This window comes from Crocuta crocuta, unplaced genomic scaffold (genome assembly GCF_008692635.1).
Source record: "Crocuta crocuta isolate KB4526 unplaced genomic scaffold, BGI_CrCroc_1.0 scaffold48, whole genome shotgun sequence".
Taxonomy (NCBI): domain Eukaryota; kingdom Metazoa; phylum Chordata; class Mammalia; order Carnivora; family Hyaenidae; genus Crocuta; species Crocuta crocuta.
In genome coordinates, this window is record NW_027533089.1 from 3,374,553 (window position 1) to 3,399,655 (window position 25,103).

A 25,103-nucleotide genomic window follows, 5' to 3' on the forward strand; every position below is an offset into this window, starting at 1 on the left:
CTTTCGCTTAGGTCATGATCTCGCGGTTCGTGGGTTCGAGCCCCGCGTCGGGCTCTGTGCTGACTGCCGGCTCAGAGCCTGGAGCCTGTTTCAGTCTGTGACTCCCTCTCTCTCTGACCCTCCCCTGCTCACGCTCTCTCTCTCTCTCTCCTAGAAATAAATAAAAATATTTTTTAAAAAAAGAAAGAAACCGTGTTTTGTCTTCGTGCTCAGCCACCCCCACCCCAAACTAGAGCGTACCTGTTTCTAGCAGCCCCCTTGTCCCAGGACCTTTTCTTTATTCCCTGCCAAAAAAAAACTTACATAAGCTATGTCACACTTCATAACTTACTACTTGTTCTATATTGCTTTTAAAAATCAACTTAATGGGAAAATTCTAGAAACGACAGTTGACACAAGTGGAAATACGGACTACAATTGAGGTATCAACCACGTTAAGTCAGATTTTGATAACGGCACTCTTAGCTAAAAGTATCCCTTTTCTTACATAATACACTGAAGTCTTAAGTAGTGAAGCCGTGATGCATGCTACCTACTCTCAAATAGTTAGGAAATAACATGTTTGTATATGTGAGGAGAGGGAAATGGTGACAAAATGGCAAGTTGTTTAAAAATAGCGTATTTGGGTATGGTGGTTTTTAAAATATGTTCACAAATTCGATGGTGTTCTTCTCTGGAAGAGATGGGGTCTGATTCTCCTGCGCTTGAGTGTGGGGCTGGGCTGAGTGACTCTTTCTAATAGGATAGAGGAAAACTGACATCATTGACTTCACAGGGTAGGTCATAAAGCGTGGCATCTTCCAGCTAGGCCTTGTTCATTCGCTGTGGGCCCGAGTGTGGGGGAAGCCAGCCGCCATGTCATGACACTCCAACAGCCTGTGGCCAGACCTAGGTGTCCGGGAGCTAAGGCCTCCTCCCAGCGGATACGTGAGCAGTCTTGGAAGCAGGTCCTCCAGTCCTGCTTAAGCCTCTAGCTGACTGCAACCCAAGCCAACGTCCTGACTGCAACTTCAGGAAGCCCTGAGCTAGGAACACCTAGATTACCCACTCCCGGTTCCCTGACTAGGAAACCGTAAGATAAAAAGTACTCGTTTTAAGCCACTTAGTTTTGGGGTAATTTGTAACATGGCTGTAGAGAGCTAATATACAGGGTAAAGGGAATGTGTTCTTTGTATTACTGTTGCAACTTTTATGTAAGCTTTAAATTATTTCAAAATAAAATGTTAAAAAATAAATTTGGGGGCGCCTGGGTGGCTTAGTCGGTTAAGCGTCCGACTTTCGCTTGGGTCATGATCTCGCGGTTCGTGGGTTCGAGCCCCGCGTCGGGCTCTGTGCTGACTGCCAGCTCAGAGCCTGGAGCCTGTTTCAGNAATTTGAATTTTCTGTTCCTTCTATTTCTATGTAAAACACTTAACTAGAAATGGAAAACAGACCACTTTCCATGGAAGGGAGAAGAAAGGCAGTTAGCCTGATGGATACTTCAAGTTACATTTTCCCATCAATAAGTAAACCCCATTGTTTATTATCACTATTTTTAAGTAGGCTCCACACCCAAGGTGAGTCGCATGCTGTGCTGACTGAGCCAGCAGCGCACCCCTGATCACCTGTTTAAAAATATTCTCACTGGGGGTGGGGGTGGGGGGTGTCTGGATGGCTCAGTCAGTTGAACAAATGACTTTGGTTCAGGTCATGATCTCCTAGTTCATGGATTTGAGCCCCACATTGGGCTTTGTGCTGATAACATGGAGCCTGCTTTAGATTCTGTCTTCCTCTCAAAAATAAAAACATTAAAAATATTCTCTGAGGTGGATAACTGGCTCACTGAGGTGAGCATCAAAATCTTGACTTTGGCTCAGATCATCTCATAGTTTGTGAGTTCGAGACCCAAGCCTGCTTGGGATTCTCTCTCTCTCTCTCTCTCTCTCTCTCTCTCCCCCCTCCCTATGATCCTCCCCTGCTAGTGCCCTCTCTCAAAATAAATGGATAAACTTAAAAAACTCATGAAAAATAAAAATACTGTCTTGCAGAAACATTTTCTGAACCTCAACTTGAAGCTCTTTAGAGAAAGTCATGTGAGATTTCATGAATAAATTCCCAGGAGCTTGTTTTGGATGGATGGAGAGGGTTGGTAAGATCATTTATTGTGTGGTTACTCTGACTCTTCATAGCCCCTCAGCTATACTAATTTTGCCATCCAAGAACTGATTATTGTGTAGTCATTCAAAAAATATTTTTTAGTATCTCTAAGTGTTTCACTGGTTTACTAGACACTGGGGATATGTAAATAAATAAGATCGTGTTTAGATACATGGAGCTTAATTATACTAGATGGCAAAGTTATGAAACAAATGAAAGGAAGTTAATTGTAGACTGTGACAAGTGCTGTTGGAAATGTATTAAGAGAAATTTAATGCATATTGAATGTCCAGAATGTCAGGCTTTGCACTGGAAGAGATGCAATAGGAGATAAGAGAAATCAGTCTTGTTCTAACAGACTTATTATATATACATTTGTGGCTTTGTATATTATTTGGGGTTGTGAAGATTCACAAATGTTACATTAAGTGGTTAGTGTGGGTCAGTTAGGGTTCTTTGGTTACAGTAAATAGAAACTAGCATTGGCCAGCATAAGCAAAGGGTAATGATTTTGAAGGATATTGAGAGTCCCCCAAAATATTGAGAAGGAGAACAATCAGGCCTGAAAACAGGTAAGAACCAAGGTTTGGAAAGTTCATTAGAATACTTTATGAGGCACTTGGGAAGGTACAGGGATCCCTTGGAGAGAAGAGCAAGTGGCTGAAGCTAAATATTCCTTTAAAAACTTAAGATTGTATCACAGAGTCCAAACCTCAAAATGCACCATTTATTAAAGAAACTGCACGGGGCGCCTGGGTGGCTTAGTCGGTTAAGCGTCCGACTTTCCCTTAGGTCATGATCTTGCGGTTCGTGGGTTCGAGCCCCGTGTCGGGCTCTGTGCTGACTGCCAGCTCAGAGCCTGGAGCCTGTTTCAGAGTCTGTGACTCCCTCTCTCTCTGACCCTCCCCTGCTCACGCTGTCTCTCTCTCTCTCTCTCCTAGAAATAAATAAAACATAAAAAAAATGTTTTTTTTTAAAGAAACTGCACTATATCAACAGAAGATTTTCTTTGACCATAAAACTGAGTCAACCACATCCCTTCCATAGAACCACCTTTTTTTTCCTGATCCAGGAAAATCCAGAAACTTTTATCAGGAACAGAAAAGCCAACAAAAGCCCATACAAGGCTACTATAAAAAGAAAACAGAAAATGAAGACGTGAATTAAAAGAAGATACTACGCTCTAGAAAATATGAAGCAGAGGAAAACTGCATATAATACTCCCAATATTAATTGAATATCATTAACTATACAACTGCACACGGGAAAGGTGCAACATATGTGTATGTATATACATGCAACATATACAAGGTTTAAAACCCAGCAGGAATATGTGAGCTGAGAGCTGATCAAACTCAGCCAATATACTGTAAAATCACAATCATCTAAAAAAAAATGAACACTAAATTACAGGGTTTCTAAGAGAGAACAGATATAAAACCAAGGTAAGAAACCTGGAGAAGAATAAAACAGCTATAAGAATAAAGGGAAAAAAAAGCAAGCAAAGAAAAAGAATCAGGGAGAAAATGACAGCAAAGATTACCTGAGCCTCCAGACAAAAGCCAACAACAAAGCTAACATTTCCAAGAATGCCTGACTGACTCGGTGGAGCATGGGACTCTTGATCTTGGGGTTGTGGGTTCAAGCCCCATGTTGGGTATAGAGATGACTTAAAATCTTGAAAAAAAATTAACATTGCCAAAGGAGACAAATAAGAAGTGGTGCCAGCATGGCAGTTAAACCAAGCAATACAAACAACAGTGGAACAACATTCTCCAAAAAACTCAAGAAAGTTTGAGCCAAGAATTTTATATCTAGGCAAGCTGTACTTAAAGTATCCAGATTCCAGAAGAAATTTTAAACATGCCAGAGTTGTTGTGTACTTTACTGGAAGAGCTTTATCCAGCCAGGAGTTAACTGGGGAGCATTCAGCCAAAGTACTAGTGAAAGGGTGCCTCCATGTCTCAGTGGGTAAAGCATCTGACTCATGAGATGGTCTCATGGTTTGTGAGTTCAAGCCCCACATCGGGCTCTCTGTGGTCGGTGGGGAGCCTGCTTAGAATCCTCTGTCCTCCTCTCTCTCTCTCTACCCCTTCCCAGCTTCGCTCTCCCTTTCTCTTTCAAAAAAAAAATAAATGTTAAAAGAATAATAAGTACTAGTGGAAAGTATTAAGTAGTCTTTAAATGCATTTAATATAACAAAGCAGGCACTAGAGTGAGAAAATAGTATGTAAATGTTATATATGTTCTAATCAAATAGAAATAAGGGAACTAAAAAAATATAAAGATTAGGAGTGCCTGGGTGGCTTGGTTGGTTAAGCGTCCGACTTCGCCTCAGGTCATGATCTCATGGTTCGTGGGTCCGAGCCCCACGTCAGGCTCTGTGCTGACAGCTAGCTCGGAGCCTGGAGCCTGCTTCGGATTCTGTATCTCTCTCTCTCTCTCTCTCTGAGAGAGAATCCCAAGCAGGCTCCCCAATGTCAGTACAAAGCCCAATGTGGGGCTTGAACCCATGAACCGTAAGATCGTGACCTGAGCTGAAATCAAGAGTGGATATTTGACTAAGCCACCCAGGCGCCCCAGAATCAAAGAGCATTTAGAGATGACAAACTAGAGGTACCTGGCTGGCTAAGTCGTAGGAGCATGGGACTCTTGATCTCTGGGTGGCGAGTTTGAGCCCCACCTTGGGTGTAGAGATTACTTGAATACATAAAACTTAAAAATTAAAATGACAAACTAAACAGAAACCTAGGTGAGCAAAAAGGGGGCTCTAAGAGCATTACATAAAATGTTAACAGCATAGGGGCACCTGGGTGGCTTAGTCGGTTAAGCGTCCGACTTTCGCTTAGGTCATGATCTCGCGGTTGGTGGGTTCGAGCCCCGTGTCGGGCCCTGTGCTGACTGCCAGCTCAGAGCCTGGAGCCTGTTTCAGAGTCTGTGTCTCCCTCTCTCTCTGACCCTCCCCTGCTCACGCTGTCTCTCTCTCTCTCTCCTAGAAATAAATAAAACATTAAAATAATTTTTTTAAATGTTAACAGCATAAATGTAACTGCTAAAACATGCATAGCTTCCTAAACAAAAAAGAAATCTTAAAAGCAGAGAGCACATTCCACACAGCAAAAGAAATGCAGTAAATATAGCAATATACATAACTTTATTTTTCAAAAAGAAACATAGTTAATATAAACTAGCAACTAGTGCTAGTGAAAATACCACATTGGGGGGTGATTAAGAATGGGGTGGAAGGATAGGCATTACAACTAGACTTCTCTTGAGTATACTTTTTAATATAGCTTTAACTTAGAACCATGTAAATCCTTTACATATTCAAAAATAGAATAAAAATCTTTACATAAATTCTCAAATTGAATACAAAAGCAAACCTAGTTTTTTAATGTTTATTTTTGAGAGAGAGAGAGAAAGTGAGAGAGAGCAAGAGGGGCAGGGGCAGAGACACACACAGAATCCGAAGGAGCCTCCAGGCTCCCAGCTGTCAGCTCAGAGCCTGAGCGGGGCTGGAACTCAGGAACCATGAGATCATGACCTGAGCCAAAGTCAGACACTTAACCAACTGAGCCACCCAGGCGCCCCCAAACCTAAATATATCAACATAGCCATGTAGAGAAAAGAGTGATTTCCATTAATTTTTGAACGCTACTCTGACTCTCCATCCTTAGTGGGCTATTTAGTCTTAGACAAAAAGAACTGCAAGGAAACTCAAAGTTTTTTTGGTATGTTTACCATTAGTAATATTGGTATTGTATAATATTGGTATTGTAGTGCTGAAAAATATACTACGTAATAAAATGTATAAACAAATATATTCTTACTCAGAACCAGTATTTTCACTGTAAAAGAGAGGCAAGTATAAAATTAAAAAAAAAAAAAAAAAAGAAACAGCAATTTTGTAATGCTATATTTAGGTATCAATTTGAATTTATGAACTTTTTAAAAATTTACTTCCTAGCACTGTCCACTGAAATGGTCTAAAAGGAAACGGAAGGGGCGCCTGGGTGGCTTAGTCGGCNATAAATAAAAATATTTAAAAAAAAATAAAATAAAATAAAATAAAAGGAAACAGAATCCAGCTTCCATTCTCCCTAAAAGGAATAGGCTCTTTGAAGAGATAGCTAATATTCCAGGTTTGAGACAGCACAAGTACAAGGTAGGCCTGGGACATCTTGTGACTGAAGCAAGGAAGAACTCAAGAGACTAATGTGGACACGTCCAAAAGATACAGGACCTGGCCTGCAGTGACTTCCACTTCCACTGGCTGTTAGCTCACAATATCAAAAAGAACTGTGATTATAATGGACATTGAATACATTGAATTATTTGAAGATATAGAGATATTTGAGAAAAAGAGGGGGCATTGGGAAAAGGGAAATAGTTCTTTTTAAATAAAAGAATATAAACTAATAAAGGTTAAAAAAAATTAGAAAATTAAAACATTTTAAATCACCATTTTGCACATCAGTGTAGTATAATAAATGCTTTAGTTAAGAATCATCAGTTAATGAGGAGACCTGAGTAGCTCAGTTGGTTGAGTGTCCAACTTCAGCTCAGGTCATGATCTCACAGTTTGTGAGTTTGAGCCCTGCATCAGGCTGTCAATGCAGAGCCTGCTTTGGATCCTCTGTCCCCCCTCTCTCTGCCCCTTCCCCCTCAAAAATAAAACATAAAAAAGAAATAATAGATATATTTTTAAAAAATCATCAGTTGATGCTAAACTTATTGAGTAAAAAGGCTGTTAGGAAAAGATTATTCCCATGGTGCCAAAACAGTCTTAGAGATTACTAATTACTAAGCAGGAAAAATGACTTACCATGGAAAGATCTGGTAGTCAACACTTTGACCAAGTGACTGATTATCATCTTCAATAGTGAGATAATCTCAATGTCTTCAATGTGATAAAATATAAAATCTATAAGATCACATATGAAATATTCTTTCTAAAAACATTTAACCTGAAGCTAATAAAACCTGCAGACTCCACTTCCAGTTCAAAGGAAATGAAAAGAATAAAGGGAACAAGTCAAAGAATATCAACAGATCAAGGATAGGAGCCAAGTGATTTAGATTCTTCAAAAAGTCACATCTTGGGGGGGAGGGGATAAAAAAACAAGGGGTTGCAGGGAAAGATCTTTGAGACTAATAAGACAATTGAATACAAATTATGAATCGCAATTGCTTCCTGGTTCAAAAACAAAAAAATCTGTGAAGTAATTTTTGAGACAATTAGAATATCTGAATATGAATTCAGATGATACAAATTAATTTAAAATTTTTCAACTGTGATAAATTGTACTGAGTTCAATAGGAAAATGTCCTTATATTTAGGATATACATGCTCAAGTTTTTAGGAGTAAAGTGTCCTGATAAAGCTAGTGTGGCAAAGTGTTAGTAATGTTGAATATAGCTAGGAATAATTCTTTGTTTTTATGTACGTTTAAATCTTTTCAAATTGAAGAGCTGAAGAAATTGAAATTGAAATAACTATAGTAATTGGTTATGCACTCTTATTTGGAATAAATAGTACTTCTCCACTCAACTCCATTTACACATAGATAACTTACACTAAAATTCAAGAGCAGAAGAAATACCAAGAAGAGGCCATCCCAGCATTAAGAGATATTCCTATTGGTGAAATAAACCAAATGTTCTTCCTTGCAAAGAACTGTAAGCCAAAAATTGAATTGTATACTGACATATTGACTAACACCAAACATTTATTATGCTTTTGATGTAATAATTATGACCATAATTATTTTGGCTATCTCTTATTAATACCTGACATTGAAATGTAAAAATAAGTAAGTTGAACTTCTCTTAGGTTAAGTTCCATGAATATTATTAATGTTCTCAAATATTAACAGACAGAATAAATTACTACATGACCATATGGAAGACTTAAAAACAAAATAAGTGTCAGTAAAAGCAAGAAGTCCCTCCAGAGAGGCATTAGTGTTATAATTTTCAAATGGCAAAAAATAAAATAAGAAATAAACTAAAATTAGCACACACTGTGTATTAATATACAGTATAAAATGTTTATAATTAATTTAAATGTATTGTTCTTTAAAATAGGTCAGCATTGGGGCACCTGGGTGGCTCAGTTGGTTAAGCATCTGACTTAGGCTAGGGTCATGATCTCGCAGTTCGTGGATTCGAACCCTACATCAGGCTCTGTGCTGACGGCTCAGAGCCTGGAGCCTGCTTTAGATTCTGTGTCTCCCTTTCTCTCTGCCCCTCCCCTGCTCATGCTCTGTCTCTCTCTCTCTCTCTCAAAATAAATATTTAAAAATTTTTAAAGAAAAATAGTTTAGCATTTAATAAGGTTGTCATTAAACATCAGAAAACTAAATGAAAACCCTATGTGCTACTTAGCAACGTATCAGATTATTAATATATTTTTCTACCCTCAAATCACATGTTTAGAATCATTTGACATTTTTTGGGGTGCCTGGGTGGCTCAGTCGGTTAAGCGTCCGACTTCGGCTCAGGTCATAATCTCATGGTTCGTGGGTTCAAGGCCCACGTCGGCCTCTGTGCTGACAGCTAGCTCAGAGCCTGGATCCTGCTTTGGATTCTGTATCTCCCTCGCTCTCTGACCCTCCTCTGCTCATGCTGCCTCTCTCTCTCTCACAGAAATAAAACATTAAAAAAAATCATTTGACACTTTTCAAAATGATAAATTATAAATTAAAAGTCTGCTTAAACAAAGTGACATTGCTTGTGTCATCCTCATCAGTTCAGAAGAATGTATATAGACATAAGTGGTCACTGTGTAGTAAGGAATTTGACCTTACCCAAAGTTCCAGCCTACATCTTTAGCACCTCACACCTGTAATTTATGCTAATAAGATGACTCAGGATGAGCCCCTATAACTTGATGTCAGTCAGTTTTCCAGGGATGGGCAGAGCTAGAAAGTTCAACCATGTGCGCAAAGAATCAATCATGCCAAGTAAGAAAGCTTCAATAAAAATTTGGACACCAAAGCATGAGTGAGCTTTCCTGACTGACAATACTGTGAGTACATTGTGCCCAGTAGTAGATAACACAGTCCATGATTCCACAAGGAGTAAGACACCAGGAATGGAAAGGACAACTGGAGTCTGGACCCCTCCTAGATTCCACCCTATATGTCTCTTCCTTTGGCTGGCTCAAATTTGTATACTTTCGTGGTAATAAACATGATTGTGAATAGACTAGTTTCGGGGAGTTCTGTCTTTCTATTGAATACACAGAACTGAAGGTGAATTGGAAACTGAACCTCAAGGTGAATTTGGAAAACCCTTAAATTTGTAGTCACCAAGATTCTTTCTACTATAGTACAATTTCACATCTTTGGGATGTGAGGGCAATTTGTTTATTTTTTGCTATTTTCTTTTCTGGAATATATATGTAATCAATCCTGCTTTGAATGAATTCAAAACTTTTCAGAACCATAAGAAAGACCATTTACGAATGCCAGTTGGTCACTGTCTGACTGTTGAATGGCAGTAGTTACCACAAGATAGGATTAGGAGGTGTGTTTGCATAGCATTGAGATTTGAGGATTGTGGTATACTTCCCACAAAAGAAGTATTCCAATTCCAAAAAAAAAGTAAAGATATTTCACAAGAAGAAACCAAAGAAAAGTATACACTAATAAAATAAAATTAAATAAAATATTGATATTCTTTAGCGATTGTTTAAGACAAAGCATTGTGTACAATTTTGTACAATGATATTGCACTAATAGAGGTGGGAATGAAATCTTTTATATTGCAAATCATTTGATCTCTATGCACTGAATTGATAGTCACAATAAAGCAATTACATTCAAATTATGAAAAAATATATATATCAATTACTATAATTACTTAATCTTGAGGCTGGCAAACTGATAATTTATTTAAAACAACAAAAAGATTAGGTTATTATCACACAGGTAGAGAAGTTCTAAATAGTTCAAATAAAACCCAGTGTTTCATGCTAGAACACAGGCTAGAAAAAAGGAAGGAAGATCTTTTGCATGATAAAGGTAATCAAAGAGGTATGGAAAAGATCAGGAAGTCATTTCTGACATATAGAAATGAATCTAATTCATGGTTAAGTCAAACACAGGTAAAAAGGGAAACAAGGATTATAGGAAGACATTTACAGAGAGTTAATTATGAAAATAATCTTTTTCATAAATCTATTAAATAGATAACTGCATACCAAAAAATGACAAAGAGAAATTTATCAGTTAAAAAGCCATTTAACAAAAGACCAATTTATACATTCTTCTAATTATGTCCATAGAAAATTTAAATATACAAATCACATTCCCATACTCAAAGGAATCTTTCTAAACAAATGAAACAGACATATAAACAAAATCAGAATTCAAATCATTAAAAAAATATTTTAAAAATCACAGTAAATTATATCTCATAATAAGAAATAAAGCAAAATGACAGCTATACACATTTGTTAAAGTTTTAAAAGCTCAATGATGGAGCAACGGTGCATAATTTATTTAAATAAGTACTGTTTACTAATGATTATATACCTATTTTAATATTAGATAATGGATTTAAAGAGCAAATGTTGAAACACCCAAAAAATTGAATTATAGTTATTCTTAAAATGTTAATTTTCCCATGTGTCCAAAGTTGTCAATTACAGTAATATCCTCCAGAAAAGTCAGGTATTTGGTAAAGCAAGGCACATAGGACCAGATTTTGATAAAGGTGCTTTTTCTTTGGTCCTGTTATTACTTTAAATATGCTACATATCTGGATGATTCTTAAGATGACTTTCAATATAGCATAAATAACTTTTATAAACCTTTTCTTATGTAAAGCATACATCCATGTGTAATTAAATATTATAACAATGAAAGTGTAAATAAAACAAGAGATGCTAAAACCCTATTTTTAAAAACAAAACTCAGTTGAATGACTATATAATGACATTTTAAAAGTCCAATAATTTGATATGTCAGAAAAGTGTATCAGTTCTTAAAAGTAATCAATAGTACATTAAATCTACTGGGCACAAAGTCAATTGGTTTCTTTTCAAATTCTGTCTCCTTAGAATCTAGTTTAAATATCAAGCTACTTTTCTCTCTATGAAATTGTGACATTCAATATAAATCGATGTAAACATTCAAATTTTGCATCTCTAACTACAGTTTCCACCATAAAAGTAGCCTACAACTTCTCTAAAAATACTGAAGAACTGGTGATGCTACTGTGAAACATCTACATGTTGAATTTCAAACTTTTCTTCCCAAATACCATATTCTTAATTTTTAATAGAACCATCAGCTGGCACTCTTCTCCCATGAATTAGCATATTTTTATAATGAACAAAGTAGTTAAGAGATAACACGTAAACTTTAAAAAGTAAGAATTTAAATAATCAAGGAGTCATCATTATAAAAGATTGATACAATAAGGCTTTTGGAGGTCATCAGAACACAGACACCACACACGGGAAAATGGCATTATCTGTATATATAACATGATCTAGGCTACAGGCCCATCTTCAAACATGGTTCTTTCTTTATGAATTAAAAATTATAAGCTACATAACCCAATCTATAATAACATCTTCGAACCTATAAGCAAAGCTTGCCTATTAAAACTTTGCTTTGAAAATATGCTTTAGACTATTTTGTCCTTTGTCACAATTCTTGATTATATTTTTTATAAGCTTTATTGAGAATCTTGAAAATTGTGTTATTTTGGAAACCTAAAAATATATTATGGTAACTAACCTGTCTGGTTTCTAATATTTGCTTATATCACTTTTTGAAGGGACAGACTAAACCTGAATTAACAATTAGCTGTAAATGTACACTGAATTAATATGTAAGTGCCCAACTAGTACTTCAATGTGGGCTAAACATAAATCTTCATGTTTACTCTTGAATTCTGTGCATTTGCAGGATTTAGATTTCACTTAGCAGTAGGTAGTAAGATGGAAGTCAGAATGGTGTCAAAAACACCTTGCTCAAAATGTGGTAAATTTATTAAACAAATACTCTAAAAGACGGTCACTAAAAATCATGTCAGGCTTCCAGAAAGTTTGGTTAGTGCCAGTTTGAAATTACCAGTAAACTGACTTAAACTATTTTGTAACTTTAAACACTTTTAAACTTTGAATGCAACAGACTAGGTCTGTGTCCTGTAGAGACTAGGTCTGCATAAGCAGAGTAACCCAGCCAGTCCTAATTAGCCAAAAGTATCCAACAGTTTGTAACACAGTATTTTTGAGCCAAATTCTATTTGACAAAATCCATTATAACTATATAAAAATATTTCCTTTTCTACAGTTTTATACTATTAGAATGTGAGACTTTTAAAAATATACAAAGCACAAATGAAAAAATAAAATAAAATACTTCTTATACACAATAGGAGAATTCTGTCTATATAGTCAATAATTAAATTAAACCCATATTCCAATTTTAGAAAGTATTCTTGCTCACCAATTCACTTTTCATTCTTGCTATATTTTCTCTCCCTTGAACCAACTTATTAAATAACATATGTAATTTACAACCTCAACTCCAGTGCTAATCAAAATGGAAAAGAAACCACTGTCTTAAAGCAAAATGGTGGTTCCTTCCCAGCAGCTTTTTAGGGCCACAGAAAGGGAACTCAGAATTTGCTACCTCTCCCAGACATGTGACCAGAGTATTTCTGGGGATGAGAGGCCTAAAAAGTTCTTCTGAGCAGCCTTGAGTTATAGCTACGGTGCCATTTAAAATAATGAAATACGGTGGCAATCTGGAATGTCTCTAAGAAAGGTCATTTTGGTCTCAATTCGTTGACATCTATACTACAATCATTTTGGTTGTTGTTTTTAACAGTTGCAGATTAAAGGAAGTTTTTACAGATCAATGAGTAAAATATTCACTTAAAAACATTCTAGTTGTATACAGTATATGCTTTGATAGCTCAAAATTCTCTAAGTGGAGATATTAGACAATAATTATTTTAAATTATTAAACAAGTATTTATTCCCTTTAAATTACATTTTGAAACTTCAATGGAAATTACTACATACAGAAATTTAAAGTAATACTGAGGATTCATCTGATTTACAGAAAAGAAAGACAGTTAGGAGATTAAGGACAAAACTCCATTAGTGCAAAAGTCTCCGGTTACTCTCTAGCAAGGATTGCTTTCAACAGTTTTGAAGCACTAAAAGATCTTAAAATGTAGATGGAGAAATAGATATGTGTACTTCTCTACATTAAATTTGAATATGAATTGTTTTCTCTGACAAATTAGACCCAGAATGTTAAGTTTATCAAATTTTATATAGTTGAACAAATAACATTAGCAATTCTTTCTTTAGTAATCTTTTGTATAAATATAAAAATCTCAGATACATGAAAATGTTTTTCAAATCATACTTCTATTTCTTCACAGCGTTATAGGCAATTATAATTATAATTTTCAAACTTTGAATATTCCATGTGATTTGATCTTTCTGTACAGAAAAAGATAAAAAACATTTAATAAGATTAAATAGATCTAATCTGCAAAAATTGGTATTGGACATTTGTTGTGTGCTCTTGCAAAGAGTGCATAGGACATTTCTGCAGCAATCAAAAGGTAAAATCTTTTTTAACTCAGATTTCAAGTTTTTTCCAATAATTATTCTAATCCCTGGAAGTACTTTCAAGCTTTGATTTCCAGATGTAATAGGTATTTTGTTAACATATACACGTATTTTAGCCTTAAACCTTTATATTTTCAAACCATTTGAATATGATGAGATTCAGCATGGTGATATCTTCTTAGAATCTGTAGAAGTCCTCTATGCAAGATTAATGTTGAGACTCCTAGTGCACCATTGTGAGAAACCAGTTAAAGACAGTATATGACTATGCTTTAGTAGGATTGCCTGTAGGTTTGGGATCATAACCATATAGGAAAGTAGCTGTTATTACAAGGATGGCTCCAAGGAAAAAGACACTAAATAGATGAAGAAAAAATGAAAAAGAGAAAATCAGATTAAAAGCAAACAACTTCTATTTCTTCACTTGTAAACACAATTATAATTTGGGGGAAAAAGTTTCAATAAAATGACTAACAAATACTGAACACTTACTACATTCTAGGTGTTCAAGCCACATGTTTTACATGCATCATCTCATTTAGTTCTTATAACAACCCTATGAAGAAGTATTAGTATTGCCCTCATTTTTTTTTAATATACAAGAAAACTGAGGGTTAGAGAGTTTAAGTAACTTGCTTAAAATCCCACTTGAAGTGGAAGACAAGATTCAAATACAGGTCCGTCTGCCTCTTGAGCCTGTACTTTAATCCACTGCATTGTATTGTCTCCCAAAGCAAAGATGTTTTATGTTGTATTTCCCCTTAATACCTCTATTGCCTACAATACATTGAATAATAAAAGATCTCAATTTTTAAATATTTGAAAATAAAAAGGGAAAATGGCTTTTTTTTTTCAGATCAAAGTAAAGTTCAGTTTAAAATCCAAGGTAGTAATAAGCAAAACTCAGAACCAATTTGCATAGGATACTTTACAAAAGGAAATTAGATTAAATCCAAGTATACTTGGTTTATTCTTCATTTTATCTATCCACAGATATAATATACCTTATAATAAACTTGAAATGAGCTTAAACTGGTACTAGAACTTAAAGTGGAGCTAATCTGAATACCAGCCTTAACTTTTAAGATGTATATTCTTCAAAGTGCTATTAGAGACATGTATTCATCTTGTTTTTAAAGTTTCTATTAACAGTTGAAAATCACTCTCCTGCTTTACAACAATAAGCATTTGTTCTATAAAGGAAAAAGATCATAACCCTTCTTATGATATAAAGGGCCCTTCCTAATGTGGTCCCTCCAACCTCATCTCCCATACCCCATCCCACCCAATCTATAACTAAGCCACTCCACTCAGTGAGCACAACATGCCTTTCAAGACAGGCTCTTTGTAGATGCTACTCCCTCTGCTTGCAATGTCTTTCTCCCAAGAAAATTGATTATTCATACCTCAGGTCTAATGTCTCCAAGACTCATTCCCCTAGGCAAAAGTATTCTATGATAAGATTTACTGTGCCATATTAAATAAGACATTATTTACATGTCTGCACCCCTGCTTAATCATGTGCTCAACATTCATCATTATACCCCAAGTGCCTAGGATATAGAAGAGCTCAATAATTATCTGCAGTGATAAATATCTAGTGTTGACTTGACATAAATGGGCAACTTTTCAAAAGCCTTGGATGCAGGTACACATGTAAGGTTAAGATAACATAAACTTCTTACAATACACCTTGAAGAAAATTAGTACCATAGGAATATTTACTAATTACTTAGGCTTTGGATAAGCTTCTGACTGAAAACTTTATTTGTCAGGGATTCTGACTTTTGCTTAGCTCTCTGGACCTCTGGAATATATACCCAACTGAAAAGTTGTCTGATCCTCCCTGAAGGAATCCATTCTATGAAATCACTAACAGGATCTACTAGAAAACCTAATAATATCAGGAAACCCCTGCTTGTCAAGACAGCTATTTTTAGATGGTTCTGAGAGAAAAAAATTTCTTGGGGAAAAACTATTAGAGTACAATGATTACTTCAAGGATCTGAACACCTGAATTATAATAGAATTACATATATACTTCAATAATGTATTAATCATAAAGCTCTCATTTATTTATTCACATATCTATCTCTCTAATCAACGTGGCCTCCTTGAAGAGAGGAAACTATATCTCATTCATAGATTTAAGTTTTTCCAGGATCTGGTATAGTGAAAGGAAGACACATAGTAGACACTTAATACATTTTTGATAAAAGAATAAATAAGCTTAAATGCAAGGATGGTTAATACTAATAAGCAAAATAATCAACACAAGAAAAATCAGTTAGGAAAGGAAATACTGGTGATGTGATATCAGTAGAGATGGCTAGTAATCAGCCAAAATTAGGGATCTAGATTTGAAGTGAAGTTGGGACCTATCTTCTTAGAAAGGACAGACAAGGCATGGCAGTGGGTGAGATGAACGAGAGTGAATAGGGATTGACAGATTACCAAAGAAGCAGCCAGAAAAGCAAGTACAGGAGTACCACTTCTGAGAAACCAAAGCAAATTAAAAGAAAAAAAAGAAAAGAAAAGAAAAAAAAAACTAAACAAAACCAAAAACCAAACCAAAACAAAACACATACACACAAACTAGGTTTTAGGAAGTGAAATGGGAATAGCAATGGAAAATATAGTAATATATTTAGAATAGAGGTCATTGGATTTAATGCTTAAATGAAAATGTTCTTCACAAAAATAAGAATACAGAAAGATAGAAGGACAAATTGTATTTTAGGAAAAATAATCCATCTACTTTATCTGACTCAGTGTTAAAACATTCAGTCATTCAATAATAATGGTATCATTGTCTTTTCTCTTTTTATCTTCATCCCAACATACTTTACAGACCCTCAGAAACATGGATTTACATGCAGGTATGTATCTTATTGACATATCACTATTTTGTCCCTCTACTGATTTCCCTTTTCCTTTACTTGTTCATTCCCTGCGTGATTCAAAGATTTAAAATTAACACCTTATACAAGGTTTTATTTTTTTTAAGGTATGCCTTTTTATTTTATTTTATTTTTTATGTTTTATTTATTTCTGAGAGAGAGAAAGAGAGAGAGCATGAACAGGGGAGGGTCAAAGAGAGAGGGAAATACAGAATCTGAACAGGCTCCAGGCTCTGAGCTAGCTGTCAGCACAGAGCCCCAACATGGGACACGGGGCTCGAACCCACGAACCGTGAGATCATGACCTGAGCCGAAGTCGGACGCTTAACTTACTGAGCCACCCAGGTGCCCCTAAGGTATTCCTTTTTAAATGTACCTGAAAAATCTACAGTTCCAAACATTTTCAAATATATAAAGCACATAATTTCCCCATTTAATGAATAGAGTAACTGAAGCATAGTTAAGGTATAGATCCTAGTTGTTAGGCGAGTCTCACTAGCTAAGCAGTCCATTCCCATACCAAACTAGAAACAGAAATAATTTTAAATTCAGGCCACAGAAAAATTACAGATCTCAACATGCATGCCCCAGACCTATTGTCCAGGTTGCTACAAGAAGGAAACCATAAATGTTCAATATAGAAATATAAAGGGCATACTACATATTTCTCCTGCCAAATCCCATCCATAATCCTATCTCACTCTCAATGACGCAAATGAATTTTACTAGCTATGTTAAAATTTTAAGATCTTGAACATTCAAAGACACAGAGTACCTCATATAGGCCAACTCTGGCCTTGCTGACTTTTAAGATGGTAATAAACCTTCTGAAGAAAGGAGGAAGGAATGTTAGAACTGAGGGGGATGCTCTTTTATTTCAAGAGTTCTCCTGATTAAGTAACATTTGAACCAAGACCTGAGGATGTGAGTTTGTCATGTGAATACATAAGAGATGAGTGTTCCAAGGTGACTGAAGAACAAGTCAAAGCCTATAGCTAAGAGATTACTGTAACTTAAAAATAAGAAGTGAAAAAGAGGAAAATAGTATCAGATTATCGGATGAGGACAGAAAAATAGCTGAGGGTCACATCAAATAGGTAATTAATGATGACAACTTTTAGGTGACATGGGAAGCAGAAAGTTTCTGAACAGAACGGTCATATGATCTAATTTACTAAGTGGAGAAAAGTGTAGGGGCACAGAGCAAGAGAAGAAGCAAGAAGATACATCAAGAGATTATTTTCTTAATCAAGATGATAAATGAGTATGCCCTGGACCCGGATGGTAGCAATGAAGTTGTGAGGAAGTTACTTCTTACTTCACTCAGAAGATTAAGAACTTCCCTACATTTGAGCTTTCCTTTTTAAGTCTATCCACATCCATACCTATAGACTCTGCCTTCTCTTAGGTTACTATGGATAAACTGTGTTCCTATTTAAGTCAAGGAAGATTTTGGCCTAAGCAACTAACTGGAAGAATGGAGGAGCTGCCATTTACTAAATTGGGAAAACCTTATAGGGATAGGGAATGAATTATGTAGTAGACATTCAAGTGAAAATGTCAAATAGGCAATTAAATACACAAGCTTGGAATTGAAATTAAAATGTGAAAGTTATTAGCATATAGATGGTATTTAAAGCCTTGAGAATAGAGATCACCTAAGGGAGTGAGTGTAAATAAGAGGTCCAAGGGCAGATCCTTCAGAGCCTCCAAAGTTTAGAAATTAAGAAGATGAGGAGCGGAGCGAAGTTAGAGGAAAACCAAGTATAGCATCCTGGAATCCATTAAAATATAATCTTATTATTTTGGAATTAGAAATTAATAATTATTTTAAAAATGATAGGACCTTCAATACCATCTGTGTTTATACTTCATTCTTCCTAACTCCATCTCCTTCCTTGGCATCCAGGACACTACACATCCTGGGTCTTCTGCCTTCCCTTGCAATTCCCTTCCCAACCACTCTTCTTCCAGCCACCATCCAAAACAGTTTTCTCTGGCACCACATTCTGTATGTTAACTATTCTCTTCAAGAATGTCATCTACTCTCCTGGCTTTATCTATATAGATTCCACACATAAAAACCCATTATATTGCTTACTTTATGACTTTATATGACTTATTAACTTTTTTATAGGACTTTTTACTTTGGAGAAAAGGGTTTGGAAAAATTTTTTCAACCTGTTTTGAAAATTCTGGCTACCCAAATTTGTATAAAAACTTTCCAGTGGAAGATTTTCTCTTATGCATTTAGTTTGAAATCTTTTTTTAAAAGACAATTAAAAGGATCCTTTACTATATTTCCATGAATCTTCAAAAGTTGTAATAAAACAAAATTTTTCACACCAAATCTTATTAAGAATTCTTATTTTTCTATATATTTTGGAGACTTAAAGAAATAGAAAAGAATGTATTACCTGGTTGGCACAAAATCTTGTAGCCAAAAATAGGATATCAATGTTGATAGTATTATGGATAAAGACGTTGCAAATCCTTTTAAAATATTATCTGCATATTTAATAACAGCAGCTATTACAAGGCCTCCAAGTGCCTGCAAAAGTATTAAAAGATTATTTTAAAGAAACATATATAAAATCGCTTTTCAAAACAATCTCAATATTCAATGAAACTATTAGGCTTTTGTCGTATACATTTAATCCCATTATAATAAATGATTTTTATTTTTTAATTTAAAAAATTTAATGTTTATTTATTTTGGGGAGAGAAAGACAGTAAGTGGGGGAGGAACAGAGAGAAAGAGAGGAGGAGACAGAGAATCCAAAGCAGGCTCCTAACTGTCAGCAAAAAGCCTGACATGGGGCTCAAACCCATGAACCATGAGATCATTACCTGAACAGAAGTCAGATACTCAACCAACTAAGCCACCCAGGTGACACTTAAAATTTTTTAAATGTTTATTTATTTATTTTGAGAGAGAGAGAGCAGGGGAGGAGCAGAGAGAGAAAGAGAAAGAGAATCCCAAGCAGGCTCCACAGTATCAGTGCAGAGACCAACATGGGGCTCGAACTCATGAACTGTGAAATCATGCCTGAGCAGAAATCGAGAGTTGGACGCTTACCCGATTAAGCCACCCAGGTGCCCCATTAAGTGATTTTTATTAAATATCTCTTATAACCATAGGGTTTTGTTCAATAGCCCTTTTATTTCAAAAGTTACTTGAAGTAACTACCAGCATAATCTGCAGTTTGTTAGTTTAACTGTATTGTGAATAAAACATCTATCCTCAACCAATTTAGTAATTAAACATCACTTGTTCAGACAAATGTGAGAAGACTGTCACTCAGATCAATGAAACATTCTTACTTTTGAAGTAAAAATAAAGTATAATTTAAGTTATTTTACTAGCTTTTCAATAAGTTGGCTTCTTTCCTCTAGCTTCTTGTCCTTCAATCCCCTTTTTATTGCTGTCAGACTACTCTTCCTGAAAAAATTATAGAAAGAACTTTCTGCCAAATACCTCTCAAATTCCAAATTGTGCCTGCTTAAATTATGAGGGTTTTAGCATACAACACAGTTTTGTTTTCGGCCAAACTCTAGTTATAAACTCCTAAATCTGGGTTACCCATGTTAACAAATTCGTCACAAGACAGAAGCTTATTATTAGTGAAAGTCACAAATTATGCTAATTGAGCTCACTACAAATTGATGTGTGAGTCCCATTACCTCCTGGCAATATAGTCATTCATCTATTTAGTCTCTATTGAATCATACCAACTATACCAAACCTTCTTTATTTAACTAAAGTCTTCTAGGAAGAGCTTCCTTCTGCTAGGATAAAAGCCATCAAACAAACTCGCCTGACTTACCCTATCTCTATTTTATATTTCTTCTGAATTACCATTTATCCTTGCCTCTTCTCCTATCTTAAAAATAGAAGTATATTTCCTAAGTCAGGCAGAGAAGGACAAATATCATATGTTTGCACGTATAGGAGGATTAGGAGGAACTTGACGGAGGAACAAGGGGGAGAAGAAGGGCGGAAATGGTGGGGGAAAGGGAGAGAGGCAAACCATGAGAGACTCTTGAATGCTGACAANAAAAAAAATAAAAAATAAAAAAAATTAAAAAAAGATGAAATGAGTTTCTGGGTTGGTGCACTCATGGAGGTACTGGGAGTTGGTGTGTCCAGAATGGGCTTGGAAGCTCCTCACTTCCCCTCCCATACCTTGCCTTATGCATCTCTTCTATCTCACTATTCCTGGGCTGTGTCTTTTATAATAAACCAGAAAACCTAGGTAAAGTGCAAAAAAAAAAAAAAGACGTATATTTCCTGCTTTCAAAACACAATGACGATTTGCCACCTTTACCCAATTTCTGTAAGAGACCTTGCCTCTGACAGCTTCAAATACCTCTAAAGAAAGGCTTTGTGAGGGCAGTGACTTGTATCTTCACTTTTACATCCTCCAGAGTAATCAAGGTGTTTTTTTTTATGATGAAATTACTCAACTCTTGAAAAATTTCAAATTATAAACTGAGATAATTTGATAGGAATATTTTAATATGTGTTACAGATTTAATTATCTTGATCTGCTTTTGAGCCTTAATGGGCTGATCACAACTTACTGTACAATGACAAGAACTGTAAAAAAAAAAAAAAAAAAAAAACCCTAAAGTGAAATTTACCTTCAACTTCAAGTCCTTTAGTCTTAAACTTGCATTTTCATTATGTCAAATTTAAATACCACAAAGTTCATTTATGACCTTTTCAAAGTAAGTTTTCATTATAACATTAAGACCGGTTCTATTTTAACTTCCCTGAATAAACTAGATATAATGAGAGCACCAACAGGAGGGATCTTTTTCTCTCACATCGTACATCAGTATCTACTCTGATTCTCTTTATTAAAATAAAGCTTATTAGCATTAAATATAAGACTTTATTTATTTATTTTTATTTTAATGCTTTATTTATTTCTGAGAGAGAGAGAGAGAGAGACAGCGTGAGCAGGGGAGCATCAGAGAGACAGGGAGACACAGAATCCGAAGCAGGCTCCAGGCTCTGAGCTGGCTGTCAGCACAGAGCCCGACGCGGGGCTCAAACCCATGAACTGTGAGATCATGACCTTAGCTGAAGTCTGACGCTTAACTGACTAAGCCACCCACCTAAATATAAGACTTTAAATGCTTTACCTGAAGAATAACAACTATCCAAGTCAGTTGGTTATATCCCTGAAAAAATCCATTCTTTGACACCAATTCTCCATCATAAATGTACACACCCATTAATCCAAATATACTCCCAAAGAAACCTAAAAAAAAAAAAAAATTACGGCATGTGTCATTTAGTTTGTCTGGAGAGATATTTTTGCATTGATGTTCTAAAATTTATATTTTAGCTTTTCCTTTTTTATAAAATTTGATAACTATAAAAATCTTTCACTTGATTATTTATATAAACCTAACAAAATTAAACTTTGTACTACATTATGACTGTAAGGCACAGACAGGAGAATATAAAAAAGAACAGAGATTACCAACCCTGGTAATGTTTAAATCACATGACCACATGGCTGTCTCATTCAAATATCTGAAAAATGCTCACTTTTGGCCTTTTCATTGTGTCTCATATCTTCCTATGCAAGCTCTACATTCTTATCTATTCATATTCACATATGTAGACATAAAAGCTGAGGTATGTGGCACAGCATTTTTCCTTCTTAAGAAGTTCTGAAAGTACCACAAGTAATATCCAAAAATTCAAAGCTAAGAAATAGTCGGGCAACATCAGAAGCTGTCATTACTAAAGCCTCGAGGTTAAGGAAAGCCTGGTCAGTGTCAGGAGAAACTGTGTCTTCTTCCCTGCTGCGTTCCTTAGTTCTACCACAGAGCTGATCACATTGCCGTGGGACCTACGAGATTTCCAGGAGCGATCCTAAACTGTAAAGAAAGAAACGGATGCCGGTAGGGCTGCTTGTTAGTAGTAGTCTCTGGTATGACATGCAGTCAGAGTGTAGGATGAGGCAGTTTTTATAAAGCCATAACTACTTGAAGTATTCCATGATGGAAAGGAACTGAAAGGATAGGAAATGTTCTTTTAATTTTATTTATGCCAACTTGATCGTTTTTTAATTAAGTTTTTAATTTTAATTCCAATATAGTTAACATACAGTGTTATATTAGTTTCAGGTATACATCAGTCATTTTAAGATGTCTAATTTTGAACATGAACGTAATACAAATTTACAAAATTACAAAAATACAAAATACAAAAAGAAACACATGAGTATTAGGTTTCTATTTTTTAATTATAAAACAACATTTGAAAATTAGGAAAATAGGATACACTACAGAAGCTTATATACATGTCATTGTATACAGATCTACAGCATTCTATCAGTTGTGCAATATTCCATTTATGGATGATAATAATAAAATACTTATATAACATGATCTTCCACAAATTGTTCTAAGTGCTTTATGTATGTTAACTTACAACAACCCTATTGGGTATATACTCTTATTCCCATTTTATAGATGAAGAAACTGATACATAGAGAAGTTAAATAAACTTGCCTTAGCTCACACTGCTGCTAAGTGATGGACTCAGGATTTGAATCTAGTCAGTGTAGCTCTGGACTCCATGACCTTAATCACTGCACTATTTAATCATACTGATCATACTGATCATTTATTTGAGTAATATTCTACGTGCTATTTTTTACAATTGCAACCAATGTTAAAATGAATAACCTTGATCTATCTTTGTGTTCTTGTGTAAGTATACCTGTAGGATAAATTCTTATTCAGAAGTGGAATTTTTGCATCAAAACATTTATTTAAAATTTTGTTAAATACTCCCAAATTGAGATACAGTAAGGTTATTACAATCTATATTCCTGGGAACCATAGGTAATACGAGTTCCTATTTCTCCATCTCTGGCTAATATTGGACCTTATCAATTTGCTAATAGTTGACAGTTTGATACTTGAAAAATGCTATTAAATTGTTTTAATTTGTGTTTTTATAATCTCAAGTTATCTATAACTTATTTATATATCCTTTACAAAACTTTTACTTAGCTTACCATTCATGTGTTATGAGGTCAAATTAGAAACCCATTAAGCACCATAAAATTATGAATTCGGGCTTTTCATTCTTATAATTCAAGAAAATGTGGGCAACAACAGAAACTTTCATTTCTTTCTTTCCTGATATTTGCATATTTATATAAATAGCTGACCTTAGTGCTTACTATGCAAGGCACTTTATTCTAAACACTTCACAAGTATTAACTCATTTAATCCTCATAGCAACATATGGAGTAAGTACTATAATTAAGTACATTTTATTGATGAGGAAAGTGAAGCAGAGGAAGATTAAGTAACTTCCCTAAGGCCACATAGGTGGCAAATGATGAAATCAGAATTTGAGTGGTCTGACTATAAAATCAAGTGTGCTTATTTACCATACTATAGATATACTATTTCTGAAATGGTGAATTACATTGGTTGGTGCTTCTTAAGGCTGTGTACTTGCCTTCTAGACAAACCAAACACAAAAAGAGCTAACTTAATCTTTAAAAGTATTTACTTTGAATACTCTTTTTTAAAAAATGTTTATTTGTTTTTGAGAGAGAGAGAGAGAGTGCGTGAGAACACGTGCGTGAGCAGGGGAGGGGCAGAGAGAAAAGGAGGACAGAGGATCTGAGGCAGGCTCTGTGCTGACAGCAATGCTGGGCTCGAACTCACAAACTGTGAGATCATGACCTGAGCCAAAATCAAGAGTCTGATGCTTAACCTATTGAGCCATCCACATGCCCCTACTTTGAATATTCTTAAAAAACAAAAAAAAAAAAAACAGAGAAACTGAAACAAATTCTCTGTGATAAATATGAAGGTTCAGTTTGTTATCACATTACTTGAAAACAGCTGGAAAAATGGAAGAATCAAATTTGGAAGGTTTGTTTGGGAACGTTTAACTTAAAGTACAGGCCATTAGGCGTACAGACATTCACTGTGGAGAGCCTGACTGCTACCAGGAGAGATACAGTATATTTGTTAAGTTGATGTAGACAAAAAAACAAAACACAGTTTTCAAAGATGAGTTCTAAAATCACAGGAACAGGGGTGCCTGGGGGGTTCAGTCGGTTAAGCGCCAACTTCCGCTCAGGTCACGATCTCACAGTTTGTGGGTTCAAGCCCTGCCTCAGGCTCTGTGCTGACAGCGTGGAGCCTGGAGCCTGCTTCAGATTCTGTGTCTTCCTCTCTCTCTGCCCCTTCCCTGCTCACACTCTTGTCCCTCTCTCTCTCAAAAATAAATAAACGTTTAAAAAAAATTTTTTTTAAAGACTAAAAGCAACTTTAAAAAAAATCACAAGGACAGACTTGAAATAGAATGGTTGATTTGCAACGAAGCTATCTCTCACATGCAGCATTTTCTAAAACTAATATACACCTGGAATACTAAATCTGGAATATTGTAGTAGTTTAAATATTTA

General features: G+C 35.3%; 1 protein-coding gene and 1 long non-coding RNA gene across 6 annotated transcripts in view; one reads left to right on the forward strand and one right to left on the reverse strand.

Moving 5' to 3' along the window:
* LOC144216626 (uncharacterized) overlaps positions 1-25,103 on the forward strand; it is a 69,987-nt gene that overhangs the window by 1,115 nt on the left and 43,769 nt on the right. The window contains exon 2 of the long non-coding RNA XR_013330702.1: positions 16,596-16,623. This is a non-coding gene — a long non-coding RNA (uncharacterized LOC144216626). The remainder of the gene's footprint in view (positions 1-16,595; positions 16,624-25,103) is intronic.
* SLC35A3 (solute carrier family 35 member A3) overlaps positions 10,009-25,103 on the reverse strand; it is a 65,094-nt gene continuing 49,999 nt past the window's right edge. For 3 of the 5 annotated variants that reach the window (XM_077746055.1, XM_077746052.1, XM_077746054.1), the window contains 3 exons: positions 21,796-21,914; positions 19,062-19,195; positions 10,009-14,100 (listed from right to left, as the gene is read on the reverse strand). In XM_077746055.1, coding sequence (XP_077602181.1) covers positions 14,010-14,100; positions 19,062-19,195; positions 21,796-21,914 — 344 coding nt within the window. In that variant the 3' untranslated portion in view covers positions 10,009-14,009. The remainder of the gene's footprint in view (positions 14,101-19,061; positions 19,196-21,795; positions 21,915-25,103) is intronic. The other 2 variants (XM_077746053.1, XM_077746056.1) reach the window with 2 other exon arrangements.